The 14,935-nt window shown below is 44.2% G+C and overlaps 1 protein-coding gene across 3 annotated transcripts in view; it reads left to right on the top strand.

The window, feature by feature from the left end:
- LOC126187308 (proton-coupled amino acid transporter-like protein CG1139) overlaps nucleotides 1–14,935 on the top strand; it is a 1,061,389-nt gene that overhangs the window by 1,006,021 nt on the left and 40,433 nt on the right. For all 3 annotated transcript variants that reach the window (XM_049928307.1, XM_049928309.1, XM_049928308.1), the window contains one exon: nucleotides 10,233–10,339. In XM_049928307.1, the coding sequence (XP_049784264.1) occupies nucleotides 10,233–10,339 (107 nt within the window). The remainder of the gene's footprint in view (nucleotides 1–10,232; nucleotides 10,340–14,935) is intronic.

The following is a 14,935-nucleotide window of genomic DNA, read 5'->3' as shown; positions in this document are numbered from 1 at the left end:
GATTGATCATTTGACCATTAGGGAAATATTTCAAATGCAAAATTTCACTGCTTTCGAAAAAAGGACTGTTGTGCTATTTTTGAAGTGAAAGTCTTTCTTGCCAGCCACTGAAAAAATGGACCTCTTTCCGAATATCAAAGCTGTAAATTCATTTCTCGTCTCCTGCGATGATGTTATTTCATACATTTTTGGTCAACGTCATCTTGTTAGAGGAGTTACTAGCAAATAATGCACTGAAGAAACTTGTCTCTCCGCGACATCAACAACTTTACGTCTAGTCCGTAGGTCGTTGAGAAGGCGCATTGAGTTGTGCATTCAGGAAAATGAGCACTTGTTTGAACACCCCACTGAAGTGAACATTTAGCCATCAGAACACCCATCTGAGCACAGCCAACTATGTACAGTATGTTGCACCCACTACAAAAAGTTTTAATGTTTCTAGTTCTCTAACCAAAATTTAGCGAAATCTGAATTAAACTGATGTATACACAGTTTTTTTTAACTCGTCAGCTGCATGATAGATAAAATGTTCTATTTAGTCAGCTGCATGATAGAAAAAAATGTTCTATTTAAATGTGTATATATATACAGGGCTATTACAAATGATTGAAGCGATTTCATAAATTCACTGTAGCTCCATTCATTGATATATGGTCACGACACACTACAGATACGTAGAAAAACTCATAAAGTTTTGTTCGGCTGAAGCCGCACTTCATGTTTCTGCCGCCAGAGCGCTCGAGAGCGCAGTGAGACAAAATGGCGACAGGAGCCAAGAAAGCGTATGTCGTGCTTGAAACGCACTCACATCAGTCAGTCATAACAGTGCAACGACACTTCAGGACGAAGTTCAACAAAGATCCACCAACTGCTAACTCCATTCGGCGATGGTATGCGCAATTTAAAGCTTCTGGATGACTCTGTAAGGGGAAATCAACGGGTCGGCCTGCAGTGAGCGAAGAAACGGTTGAACGCATGCGGGCAAGTTTCACGCATAGTGATGTGAAAGATTCAGTGTTTAAACCTCCTCTACCAAGAAACGTGCCAGAACTGCGAGCTCGCATCAACAATGCTTTCGAACTCATTGATGGGGACATGCTGCGCCGAGTGTGGGAGGAACTTGACTATCGGCTTGATGTCTGCCGAATCACTAAAGGGGCACATATCGAACATTTGTGAATGCCTAAAAAAACTTTTTGAGTTTTTGTATGTGTGTGCAAAGCATTGTGAAAATATCTCAAATAATAAAGTTATTGTAGAGCTGTGAAATCGCTTCAATCATTTGTAATAACCCTGTATATAACTCTTTGACTCACTAGGGTAGCCAAGCGCGCTAACGCGCTGCTTCCTGGACTCGGGTAGGCGCGCTGGCCCCAGTCCGAATTCGCCTGGCGGATTAACGACGAGGGCCGGTGTGCCGGCCAGCCTGTATGTGGTATTTAGGTGGTTTTCCACATCCCGCTAGGTGAATACCGGGCTGGTCCCCACGTTCCGCTTCAGTTACACGCGTCGCATTCATCTGAAACAGGTTCGCACTATTTCACGATTTACACTAGACGCAGACAGTTGGGGTACACTGATCCTGTCTTGGGGGGTACGGTGTGGCAGCAGGAAGGGCATCTGGCCATCTCTAACACTGCCAAATCCGTTGTAACCACGCCGACCCTGCGATCGCTGTGGGACTATGGCGTAAGCGAAAGTGTTTATATAACTCTTTGCTGAACTCTTCGAAAATAACTATGTAAACTATTTTAAAAACTCCTCATAAAGAGTAACTTTTCTTACGTTTACCTATGTAAATAATACTCCTTTCACTTATTATTTTGTTAGTTACAAATAAAAACATTTTATCAGAAATACACTGTATATATGTATATGATTGAAAGTGATGTTTAGGACAACTAAGTTTTGAAGATATTGTAAGTCGCTTCACCAGTATCACGTGTAGGTGCAAACTAATAGGTTTATTTGAAACTTTTATTTTAAAGGTAATTTTTGGGGACAGTATTTTATAGCATTAATTATACACAAAATTTGCTAGATTATTACATTCCTATTATTATCTTGTATCTGAGTAAGAAGCATGTTTGCTTATAGTTGCAATATTCTCTTGAACTGAAATACCTTTTTGTATAGATATTGATTTGAGTCTTTTCTTCTTTTTTTTTTTTTTTTTACAAAAAATGCAGTTGCTCATAGTGATACTAATAAACCAAGTCAAATATCTTAATGATTTCATTTCGTTTCATTTTTCAAATATTGGTAATTCATTTAAAAATGTAGGGCCCGATGGTCGAGTGGTAAAGCGGTTGCTTGGAAAGCGATTGGTTGCGGGATCGTATCCCGGTCAGATAACGGAAATTTTCACTCTACTTTTAATCTAGCCTTCACTTCTCAAAGATATGAGTATTCGCCAGGAAGGGCACGTGATTCAGATTCCATCTTAAACTGTACGTTCACTTTGTCCAGTTCGATAACTGAGGTAAATTAGGGACACGCAAGGGCCGAAGTAGCGTCCTATTGAAAGACATGCACCCGCCACTGACCCACACTCAATGACATACACTGATCAGCCAGATAATTATGACCACCTTCCTATTTGCCAGTATGTCCACCTTTGGCACGGATAACAGCGGCGATGCATCATGGCACGGAAGCAATGAAGCCTTAGCAGATCGATGGAGCGAGTTAGCACCACATCTGCACACACAAGTCAACTAATCCCCGTTAATTCCGGAAAGAGGGACGTGAGAAGTGACGCCATGTTCAGTCACATCCCAGATGTGTTCGATCGGGTTCGGATCTGGCGAGTGCGGGGGCCAGGACATCAACTATAACTCGCCACTGTTTTCCACGAATCACTCCATCGCACTCCTGGCCTTGTGACATGGAGCATTGTCTTGTTGAAAAATGCCACTGCCGTCGGGAAACATGATCGTCATGAAGGGGTGTATGTGGTCTGTAACCAGTGTATGATACTTCTCGGCCGTCATGGCGTCTTGCACGAGCTCTACTGGACCCATCGATGCCCACGTAAACGTTCCCCAGAGCGCAGTAGAACCGCCGCCAGCTTGTCTCCGTCCCGCAGTGCAGGCATCAAGGAACTGTTCACCTGGGAGACGACGGATTAGCGCCCTCCCATCGGCATGATGAAGAAGATATGGAGATTCGCCAGCCATGCATTTGGGAGGACGACGGTTCAATCCTGCCTCCGGCCATCCTGATTTAGGTTTTCCGTGATTTCCCTAGATCGCTCCAGGCAAATGCCGGGATGGTTCCTTTGAAAGGGCACGGCCGACTTCCTTCCCCCTAATCCGATGAGACCGATGACCTCGCTGTCTGGTCTCCTTCCCTAAAAACAAGCCGAGACAAGCCAACCATGCAACGCTCTGCCGCTGCACCAATCTGCAGTGCTGATGGTCAAGTGCCAGCCGGGGTGGCCGAGCGGTTCTAAGCGCTACAGTCTGGAACCGCGCGACCGCTACAGTCGCAGTTTCGAATCCTGCCTCGGGCATGGATGTGTGTGACGTCCTTAGGTTAGTTATGTTTAAGTATCCCTAAGTTCTAGGGGACTGATGACCTCAGATGTTAAGTCCCATAGTGCTCAGAGCCATTTGAACCATTTTTTAGATGGTCAAGTGCCCATTTCTGTCGTAGGTGCCTATTTATAAAACGCATATTTGACCATCAGCTGATTTCAATTTTAAACCCAAATATCAACCGGTTTCAGTCGTGGACCATCTTCACGGATAAGGGTTAAAATGGTTTAAGCCACCACAATACATTGGTCATTAGTTAATAATTAAAATTAAAAGCAGCTGACGGTCAAATACGCTTTTAATACATTATTTGACGGCTGTTGACAGCCACCTTCCAAAAAAGTACTTACCTATGTCGTGATGTTAACATTGGCACATGGGTCGTCAGCTGTGGAGGCCCTTCGTTAGCAGTGCTCGGTGCTCTGTGTGTTCGGCACATTTATACTCTGCGTAGCATTAAAGTCCGATGTTAGTTCCGTCACAGTTCGACGCCTGTCCTGTTTTACCAGTCTGTCCAGCCTACGACGCCCGACATCTGTAATGAGTGACTGCCCAGCCCCACGACATCTGGACATGGTTTCACCTTGGTTCCGCCAAGTGTTGAAGACACTCACCACAGCACTCCTAGAACACCCGACACGTCATGGAGTTTCGGAAATGCTTGTGCCGAGCATTCGCGCCATCATAGTCTGCTCTCGGTCAGACTCAGATAGACCGGGCGCCTCCCCCATTCTACACACGGACAGCACGCTCATTTACATTACATGCAACGTGCGTGTGCCTGATAAGCAGTCATTCCTTGCCAAGTTCAAATGGTTCAAAAGGCTCTGAGCACTATGGGACTAAACATCGGAGGTCATCAGTCCCCTAGAACTTAGAACTACTTAAACCTAACTAACCTAAGGACAGCACACACACCCATGCCCGAGGCAGGATTCGAACCTGCGACCGCAGCGTTCGCGCGGCTTCAGACTGAAGCGCCTAGAACCGCTCGGCCACCCCGGCCGGCTCCTTGCCAAGTGACGCTGCTATTGCCTGGACGGGTTTGTGTCGATAAGGGGTCTGTGGTCATAATGCTCTGGCTGATCAGTGTATATTGTATACTAAAATTTTCTACAGTTGAATAATACGCCTTAAATGCTGCGTTAAACGCTTTTAATTCGTAACTTTTCCTGAAATGCCGTACTTGCGCATTAATTATCACAAAATTTCCACCGGTAGGGTGCGCGCTCCAAAGGATCGGCTTAGGAATCTACATGTCCTACATACGGCCTAGCATCTTTCCATTAATTGAGAGCATAACAGTTCTCCCGTAGAGCATTTCCGTTGGCTGAAAATGTAACAGTTCTCCCGCAGAATACTCAACTGATTAAAAAGAAACGCACAGAAGGATTAGGCTCCTTTCTCGATAAACAGCATCTGTGGGAGAGCATACAACTGCCGGCGCAGTGCAAGAGGGAGCCTCTCTTGTGACGGAGTCTCGATGCAGGCCGGTTACGTACGAAGCGATTCGCAGCGAGCGGCCGGGCACCGGCTGACCTCGGAGAGCTGGCCCCAGCCAGTCCGTTCCGCCAGCAGAAAGCCGACCGCGAGTACCGCCATTCTGCGCGCTGCTTTCTGCGCTCGCCAGGACAGTGTCGAATGTCCTGCGCCTGTCCGCAGCTCGTGGTCGTGCGGTAGCGTTCTCGCTTCCCACGCCCGGGTTCCCGGGTTCGATTCCCGGCGGGGTCAGGGATTTTCTCTGCCTCGTGATGACTGGGTGTTGTGTGATGTCCTTAGGTTAGTTAGGTTTAAGTAGTTCTAGGGGACTGATGACCACGGATGTTAAGTCCCATAGTGCTCAGAGCCATTTTGTCCTGCGCCTATCGCCTTTCGCGTGACTTAATTCTGATGCAACGGGAACACATGAGACCGTGGCGTATTCCGTAGCAGCTGATGATCGGCAGCTGGAGCATCGAGGCCTAACGTGGTGGGGCGCTTAGTCCATGACCAGTGGCATCTGGACTTACGGACATCGTCACTCAGCTGATGAACAGACAAAAAACGGAGACCGATAGTGTTTAAGTCTTTTGTTTACAGTTGAGAGAATATTTTGCAAATCTTAATACTGACCTCGCCGTTAGCCATTGCATATAAAATACAGAGTGACAAACCGGTTTCCAAAGTATTCTTATGTTAAGTTTCCCTTTAATCAGAGAGAATGACATAAATATAGATTTTGTGAGCTGAAGGAAAGGCAGACCACGTCCAGGTCTTGTGAGAATCCTCACAATGTCTTGAATTCCCAATACAGAGAACTTGCTGTTAACAAAGACAGAAAATAACTGCCATTCGTACAAAAATAAGACAGTTGTATAATAGTTTACTATTTTTCGCACATGCCCCATATTGTGTTTGGTAAGAGTGAGGTTCAAGTCTCTGTCCTGCTATCATCGGGATTTAGATTTTTCCAAAATTGCTATCATCGGGATTTAGATTTTTCCAAAATTACGTGCGGTGAGTACGATAAATACAAGACTTCTGTATTTTTAAATAGCAATTAATTTAAACAGGAATGAATAAAATAGGAACAAATCAGATTAAGCACATTTCTATCATAGTCACAATGCAATGGCTGTGATGCTGAGACATGTCGAATGTCGTCAAGTCTGTCACACATCTTTACACTAACACTAGCTCTTTAAATATTTCTCTGGAACGCACCGCTCCAGAATATAATAAAAACATAATTGCGTTGGCTTCCGCGGCCAGTCAGTCGACATAAAAGTTTTCTGGGTTTGGTACCGCGTCATAATGTAAAAACTACTGCTGCTATAGAACAGCCAACGTTTCGGCCACGACTGCAGCGGCCTTCTCCTGGGTCTAATGGTGCGTTCTAGCTATGCAGTGTCCTTTATATTTTGTTGTTAGTGTTCACTGCGCATGCCATTACGTCCAAATTTTAAAAAGGTAGTTGGTTTATTGGTTACTTAAGGAAGAAGGAGGAGAGGGAACTTTATTTTTAATAGGTTATTGCGGTGGAGGGACAAAGTGACCTCTGTTGTTCATTGGCTCTTGTGTTATGTGCTATGATTGGTGGCCACCGTCGAATTAGAAGTTTGCTGCTATTTACCAACTGCTGGACGTCGGCCGCGCGGCGGCAGTTACTCGCCGGTAGTGCTCGTGCCTCGTGTTGACAGTGCGGTCTGTTGGGCTCTGATTGCAGGCAGCCAAGATGGGGCAAGCCTGAGTACATCCTCCCTGTTCATGTTGTTAGGGTGTTTGAGTAATACTTAAATACTTGAGTAATACTTAAACACCCTAACAACATGAACAGGGAGGATGAACTCAGGCTTGCCCCATCTTGGCTGCCTGCAATCAGAGCCCAACAGACCGCACTGTCAACACGAGGCACGAGCACTACCGGGCGAGTAACTGCCGCCGCGCGGCCGACGTCCAGCAGTTGGTAAATAGCAGCAAACTTCTAATTCGACGGTGGCCACCAATCATAGCACATAACACAAGAGCCAATGAACAACAGAGGTCACTTTGTCCCTCCACCGCAATAACCTATTAAAAATAAAGTTCCCTCTCCTCCTTGTTCCTTAAGTGACTAATAAACCAACTACCTTTTTAAAATTATGACGTAATGGCATGCGCAGTGAACACTAGCAGCAAAATATAAAGGACACTGCATAGCTAGAACGCACCATTAGACCCAGAAGAAGGCCACTGCAATCGTGGCCGAAACGTTGGCTGTTCTATAGCAGCAGTAGTTTTTACATTATGACGCGGTACCAAACCCAGAAAACTTTTATGTCGATAATAAAAACAGTCTAAATTCCTCCGTTCTTACCAAGGCTATCTCAGGTCGGGCGAATTCCGAAACTAGAAATCCCGTCACGACCCAATCTCCCGGTTGGGAATCCGTTTATCCCATTCTCATTTCGTTGAAGTTTGATTAAAGAGAACCAAACTATACAATCCGTCGAATCTTGAGAAAGCCTCCTACTTTTCTGTAGAGAAATAAAACGCATAAAAAAGGATTAAACGAGAAACTTTACTGGTTCTAAAAATGAGCTCATTTCTAGATAGAGCAATCTAGTTCTATCTTGCATTATAGTAACAATAATGTGAAAACATGAATTCCTGTCTGTGCTTTATTACGACAAACAACAGAATAGAAAGGCTATTTCTGCAGTCGACGCAGATTATCTGTTAGATTCTAGGAATGTTAAAACTACATAAAAACCTACTCAGCAGTCATGACAGAAAAAATAAAATAAAATCAACAAACAACTGTGCAATCTATAGCGTTCGTGGAGGTATATAAACGGAGCCTAATTTCCGCAGTACAAAGCGAATTAACGTTTTCAGAATATTGTTGCTAAGAGTAATGAAATACAAACAAACTCAACCAGATGAAAATACAAAATGGGAATGTCAACATAAGCGCAGATTATCAACAGTCTTTTTTTAAGGATCCCATTTAGACCACCATTATTTAATCGGTTTGTTGGTGAAACAATGAAGACAGTCAAAAGAATCTGTGGGGACGAGGGTAAAGTGGTATTGCTGTTCCCTCTGAAAGCTAAGAAGACTTTGGAGAAATCTGAAATGCAACGTATAGAGTGCAGGTTTAGAGACGAATAAATAAATGGCAAAAGAAATGAGGAGCAGAAATGAGTACACTATTAACTGAGGAACGTAAAAGCTGATGATCGTATTTCATACAAAGTACTCCTCTGTCATTAGGTACAAGCTGATGCTTCGTCTACAATGTAAGCTGCCGTTAGTCGACCCGCAACAGCACCCGCTGTGTTCAGATCTTTCGCCAAGCTGCGGTCTTTTCACTTCGACACACTTCTCTGTGTATCCCTAGGCAACTTGGAACAGCAACTTTCTCCTACTGAACGAAAGTGTTTACCTGTTTCCCGTTTCACTGTATAAACATTCTCTGGAGTATCAATACAGTTTATCAGCGTGACTGTTGTATGTAAACTCTAGCTCACAAATTACCTTTAAACGACTATAATAGCAGCACACAGACAAAAATCAGTGATTTTCAGATCACTGGTAGATATCCACTACAGCCGCTTGAGAGTCGACCAAATTTGATAGCTGTGTTCAGCCGTTAAGGCGAAGTGATAGGCCACGTTACAGTTTAGTGAAAACAGATATGAGAAAACATAAGTGGTACTTGGATTCGCATTGAAGATACTGTCTTACTGTCAACTAGGATCTAACATCACCATTCAGTTGAATAAAATCGAACTGTTTTCGCTTTCCGTTATTACAGACTGCCACAGGAGACTTCACCCGAGAGAAAACGATGCTCGAACCAGAATCTATCGGTTCGAATCTTAGTGGTGGAATCGACTGCATATCATCAGTGTTTTAGTGATAGACGAAGAAGAGGCTGTGACGTACCGCTTTTGATCACCAGACAGCTTGCCAATGGCACGGCTAAATCTGATATCCTTCCAAACCGCCGAGCCTGGCGGTGCAGTGGTAAAACAGATGACTCTCATTCGGGACGACAGCGATTCATACCACACAACGGATTTAGGTTTTCGGTTATCTCCCTAAATCTCTTCTAGCAAACGCCGGTATGGTTCCTTTGATAAGGACATCCCCAAACCGACGTTGTGATTAGTCTCTAATGGCGTCATCGTCGACGGGACGTTTAACACTAACCTTCGTTCTTTCCCCCACAATGACTCAAACACAAAGACAATGTTACTTTCTACATCGACATCTACATCAATAGGCCGCAAGCCACCTGACGGTGTGAGGCAGAGGGTACTTCTGGCGCCACTGACTGATCCTCCCTTCCGTTTTCCACTAACGAATGACGCACGGGAAGAAAGATTGTCGGTAAGCCTTTGTCTTAGCTCTATTTTCTCGAATTTTCTCGTCGTCGTCATTTCGAGAGACGTATGTGGGAGGAAGTGATATGTTTGACCGACTCTTCCCGAAAAGTTCTCTCTAGAGATTTTAATACCAATAGTGGTAAGAGGAAACTTGCCTGTCATTTACCACGAGGCAAAAGTGGAATCTTGCGAGTGCAAATACCTTGCTCCTCGAAGGGAACAACGGTGTAACAACTGGGATATTTGTTGGACGTGGAAATGACTAGTATCCGAGTTCCCTTTGAGGGTACGGTGAGCCCCTTGACAGACAACACGTTTTTCAGGATAATGTGGCGCTCTTAGTCAGTGTGAAATGTGCGGAAGAGTACCCGAATCAAATGTCCTCGGCGGTTAATCATTAAATGCGGTGATCTATCATTCAGATGTGGACAGTAAGACCAGCTGTATCCTTGGTGCTATTCGGGAGCAATAAATTAGTACCGGATTTCCATCTCACATATTTATAAAATCTCTAGTTGTTACCTGCTGCTGCACTCGCATATGAGCTGTTTTTTATGATGAGGGGTGTGGAAAGTAGGTAAGTAAGAAATAGGCATTCTGACAAATAATATTATCGACAGACAAATATTCTACATTATGTGCTTATAAAAATTCTATAATTATTAAATGGCTTATAACTGAGAAGAAAGAAAATAATTTCGGTGTAGCACACATTTTATGATATTTACGTGTGGAATAACGTTAGCTGCCATCATGTGTCTGCGTATTCGGGTAACCATAACTCGCGATCTTTGCGGTGGCAGAGACAGGTGGGACTGAAGCGTGATGTCTGGTGTTTCAGAAAAGGTACCAGAAGCGGCACTTCTCGGCGGCGGCCACCACAACATGAGCCACGACAACCCAGCCTTCTCGGAGCATCCGTCGCACACCGATGCCGCCGATGCCTTGGTGAGTACTCGACATGTTGTGACTGAACAGAGCGCAAAACTTTAGGGTGGTTCCCTCACACGCTCAACACCAACACAAGTCAGAAAATCTTTCGTTTTTTTTATTTTTAATAAAACAACGTTTTAGAAAGTTTCCAAGTCAGAAATTCGTAACAAACATTACCTTGTCCCTACACACACACACACACGAACTCGTCAGATCATGGGCGGTAGCACACTTTCAGATATCTGCGAACAATAGCGAATGGTTTTTGCAGGCTTCTGTAGCACAGTGATGTAGCGTCTCTGCATTAGCAAGGTCTTCTGCCAATTAGAAAAAAGGCAATTTTTTTGCGTGGCCTGTGAGTGTCAATTATGGACTGAGGTCAAGGAGAACGTGCAGGCCTTGGAACTGGTCGTCTTCCACCTACCTATCTGTCACAGCAGATACCATCCAATGCATCTCCAAGAAATTTGACTGAAGTGAGACGGTGCCCCATCGTGCATAGACGACTTGCTTTCTCTCATCATCTCGCATTAACTCTAGGACAAAGTTCAGAATAAAGTCCTCGTATACAGTCACTGCAAAACGTGCTGGAAGAGCATGTGTATCTACGAGACAGACAGATGCAATTCAATATCAAGTTGCTGCTGGTCTCTGTCCTGAAACGTACCATGACATCTTCATCCGCTTAAGAAATGTTAGTTTTCAACGTTGTCTGTTAAATCGCTTCCAACAGTTGCCTCGTCTATGAAGAAGACTAAAAATACAGACTACATATTGACAAAGTGAAATTTTCCACTCTGCAGCGGAGTTTGCGCTGATTTGAAACTCCGTCGCGAATCAAAACGGCGCGCCGGACCGGGACTCGAACCCGAGACCTTTGCCTTTTGCGGGCGGAAGTACAGCTGTGAGGACGGGTAGTGAGTCGTCCCTGGAGAGCTCAGCTGGTAGAGCACTTGGCTGCGAAAGGCAAATGTTACGGATTCAGGTTCCGGTGTGGCACACAGTTTTTCATCTGTCAGGAAGTTTTAACGGATTCAACGGTGACCGGCAGCTGAAAATCGTTGCTCAAATTCGTTACTATACGAATACATGAACTGCGCGTGAAGTGCCGTTCATAGAGTTATTATAAGAAGTATTACGTGTTACTGTGAATCCCGAAGACGTAGGAGGTTTGATTCGTCCCTCGGGCATGGATGTGTGTGTGTTGTACATAGCGTAAGTTAGTTTAAGTAGTGTGTAAGCTTAGGGACTGATGACCTCAGTAGTTCGGTCCCATAAGACCTTACCACAAATTTCCAATTTTCCAATCCCGAAGAATGGTTTCTTCTTAGTCTGGTGTACAAAGAGTTACTGGTCTAACTCGATCCGTCATTTTTCAAGTTACGGATCTCGTTTCACGAGTAAAGTTTTGATTACTCGGCTGTATTCTGTCTCTGAATGTAGCCTTACAGCGTAGGAGTCCACTACTGTTCATGGGGCCGTATACAAAAATCAGATCTATCTCCCCCAATTTAAACAGAACACATATTAGGTGTCTCACTACTACAACAACTATTACCACACACGCGGAACGGTCAAGACAGACTAACCTCAACAGCAAAATATCGCCATCGAAACTTCTATGAGTGCGTCAGCAGAGTGAATTGTAATAAATTGAAGACTTGTTGCTCAGCCAGCAGGCTGGGTATATTTGAAGAAATTCATTATGATGTGATTAACAGCAAAGGCTGTCTACATCTACATGGATGCTCTGCAAATCACATTTAAGTGCCTGGCAGAGGGTTCATCGAACCACCTTCACAATTCTCTATTATTCCAATCTCGTATACGAGCGGAAAGAATGAACACGTATATCTTTCCGTACGAGCTCTGATTTCCCTTATTTTATCGTGGTGATCGTTCCTCCCTATGTAGATCGGTGTCAACAAAATATTATCGCATTCGGAGGAGAAAGTTGGTGATTGGAATTTCGTGGGAAGATTACGTCGCAACGAAAAACGCCTTTCTTTTAACGATTTCCAGCCCAAATCCTGTATCATTTCTGTGACACACTCTCCCATATTTCGCGATAATACAAAACGTGCTGCCTTTCTTTGAACTTTTTCGATGTACTCCGTCAGTCCTATCTGTCCAAGCTGCATGTTTCGTAATTTCGACAAATTTGTACTGAACACTGGGCCGTCGTTAGTGACAGAATCAGAACATTCAAATATCATTTGGTTCTGCCGCTGGAGGTGGGAGCAACGCTCGGATTTCGTATCCACGTGCAGGTGGATTATCACCCGTCATTTGTGTTTAAGATCAGCTGCAAGCGTACACTATTTCATTGTATCTTTTAACTTTGTCTGGTTGTAGGTGTTCCCTTTCCTCATGATCTCTGAATAAGAACAAAACAATTCATCCCCTAGTTTCTAGTGCACAGAGTTATGTCCTGAAAATGTAGCACCTTAAACAAGGAAGATACAGCACTTTCCTGTTCGTATCCGGGAAGGAGCCTGCAGCTGTTCGGTTCATTTTTAAATGCAGCCTTCTTTGAGCGAAGTTTCCGTTTAAATTTGAATCACGAGAAATGTTACACGTCACAATGTGACAGACCGACAGCGTGGAAGCAGAGTGCGAACCTTCCCACCTCATCGTTCACATAGTCTCGTCAGGCACAGAGGTTCTGCCGATACGGCGACGGTTTGTTTTGGTAAACAGACGTCACTAAGACCATTGGCATTCAACGTATGGAAGCACAGTTCTTAATGACAGAGCCTCGCACGTGCGTTTAGCCCACCTGTCGTGACAATACGCTACTGCGGAGAACAAGTTTGAATCCTTCTCCTACGCCATCGTCTTTTTTCTTTTGGCACATTCGACACTGTGTAGTACAACGTACTCGAAAAGCCAGCTGGCCAAAACATAGCAGTTCAACTGTCATATGACCTTAATTACGCTCCTTCGGCTGCCGATTGTCAGATACTGAAATCGAGATCTGTGTGAGCTTCTTACCGCTGTGACCTATAAACGCGTAATATGTCCATTGTCATTCAGGAAATCTACTTACCGTCTTTAGAATAATGCATTTAACAAGTAATGTACTAAATGCAATTAAATTTTTAGATCAACTGTCTGGTTGTATGCGTGGGTGCATGTGTGTCTGTGTGTAGGGGAGAGGGGGGGGGGAGGTAGGGCGTTCTCTCTCTCTCTCTCTCTCTCTCTCTCTCTCTCTCTCTCTCTCTCTGTGTGTGTGTGTGTGTGTGTGTGTGTGTTTTGGAGAGGCTGTTAGCTATAAAGGCGTTAGCAACTTTATTAACTTAATTCTTAGGAAGCGTAATCTGTTTATTGTTCCTTTGTGAGGCATCTTTATTAACTGCAGTGAATGTTCAAAGACCATCAACGTGTTTCCCTTATGGGACGTTTAGTTTTTAGTAGGTAGATGCTATTGTCCTGCTCTACCAGCTGCGTCCACTCCCTTGTTCAGCATCCATTATTTGTACCTGTTAGCTGAACCCAGTGCCTTAAAGCAAGTGTTTTCTCGCTCAACAACGAGCTATAACAGGCGGTCAAACTTTCTACACAATAGTCTGTATTCGATTTGTTATTATTCTGCTGTTGATGAATATAACTAAAAGATTGTAGGAACGCAGTTCGAGGTGGGAGTTAATCTTTTGTTACAGGAATGGGTCTCTGCAAAACGCGCTTCACTGTTAGACGATAAGGTTTCTGGACCCTGTCAGTATCTTTTACCGCCCTTATTTCATACGTCACAGATACCAGTAATTATCTTTCCATACATATTGTGTAATTATCATATCAGACGATGGAGTTTAAGTCATCTGTAATCGTGAACCACACTTTTGACTGATCACTAAGACTTTCCCGGAGGTGGGCAATATGAAGTATCACATTCAAGGAGGAAATCAGCTGTCCTGATGCCGACCGATAGTGTTTTCTTGTTTCCTCATGCTGGACCAGAAAATATGACTCCATTGAAGCTGTCTCTTTGGAAACAGCCAATGCAAACGCGCCGCCGCCATTAAAAAGAAAAATAGGCCACTGATGTGAGTTGGTTCTTAGCTTCTCTGAGAGGAATTTTCCAAGTCTACATTTATATTTTCAACTCTCCTGCAAAAATGTCTGTAAGTAGAAAATAAATTACTAATCTCCATTAACTGTTCGTTTCGAAAGGAACTTTTCATGGGTCTCACAAAATACCCAAAGACAAACAAAGAAATGTGTTGCCACTGTTGCTCACAGTAATCCTTAAAAGAAACACCTTAGTCCAACAACACATACACTGCGTAATTTGCTAATTCGGGTCGAACAGCGGGAAACGATCGCTGAGAGGATAAGGAGCAAAACAGGTCGTATGGGCACATGGTTGAAAATTCGTTCCAAGGGAGATACAGGGTGACAATTATTGAACTATACAAAGTAAAATCGTCATAACTCCTGAACGGTTTGCGTAACGACGTTCAAACTGCACAGCTGGCCTCAGGACGCGATGGGAATTAGTACGCGCATGTGCACGTGCCTTGTTATCGTCGACCAATTGCACGTGTAAATGTCACGGTACAGCGGCGTGCCTGAGCGTATAGCGCCTGTGAAGCCTACTATGCGAGCAGT

Source organism: Schistocerca cancellata, chromosome 5 (assembly GCF_023864275.1).
Source record: "Schistocerca cancellata isolate TAMUIC-IGC-003103 chromosome 5, iqSchCanc2.1, whole genome shotgun sequence".
Lineage (NCBI taxonomy): Eukaryota > Metazoa > Arthropoda > Insecta > Orthoptera > Acrididae > Schistocerca > Schistocerca cancellata.
This window is presented reverse-complemented; position numbering and strand designations above follow the sequence as displayed.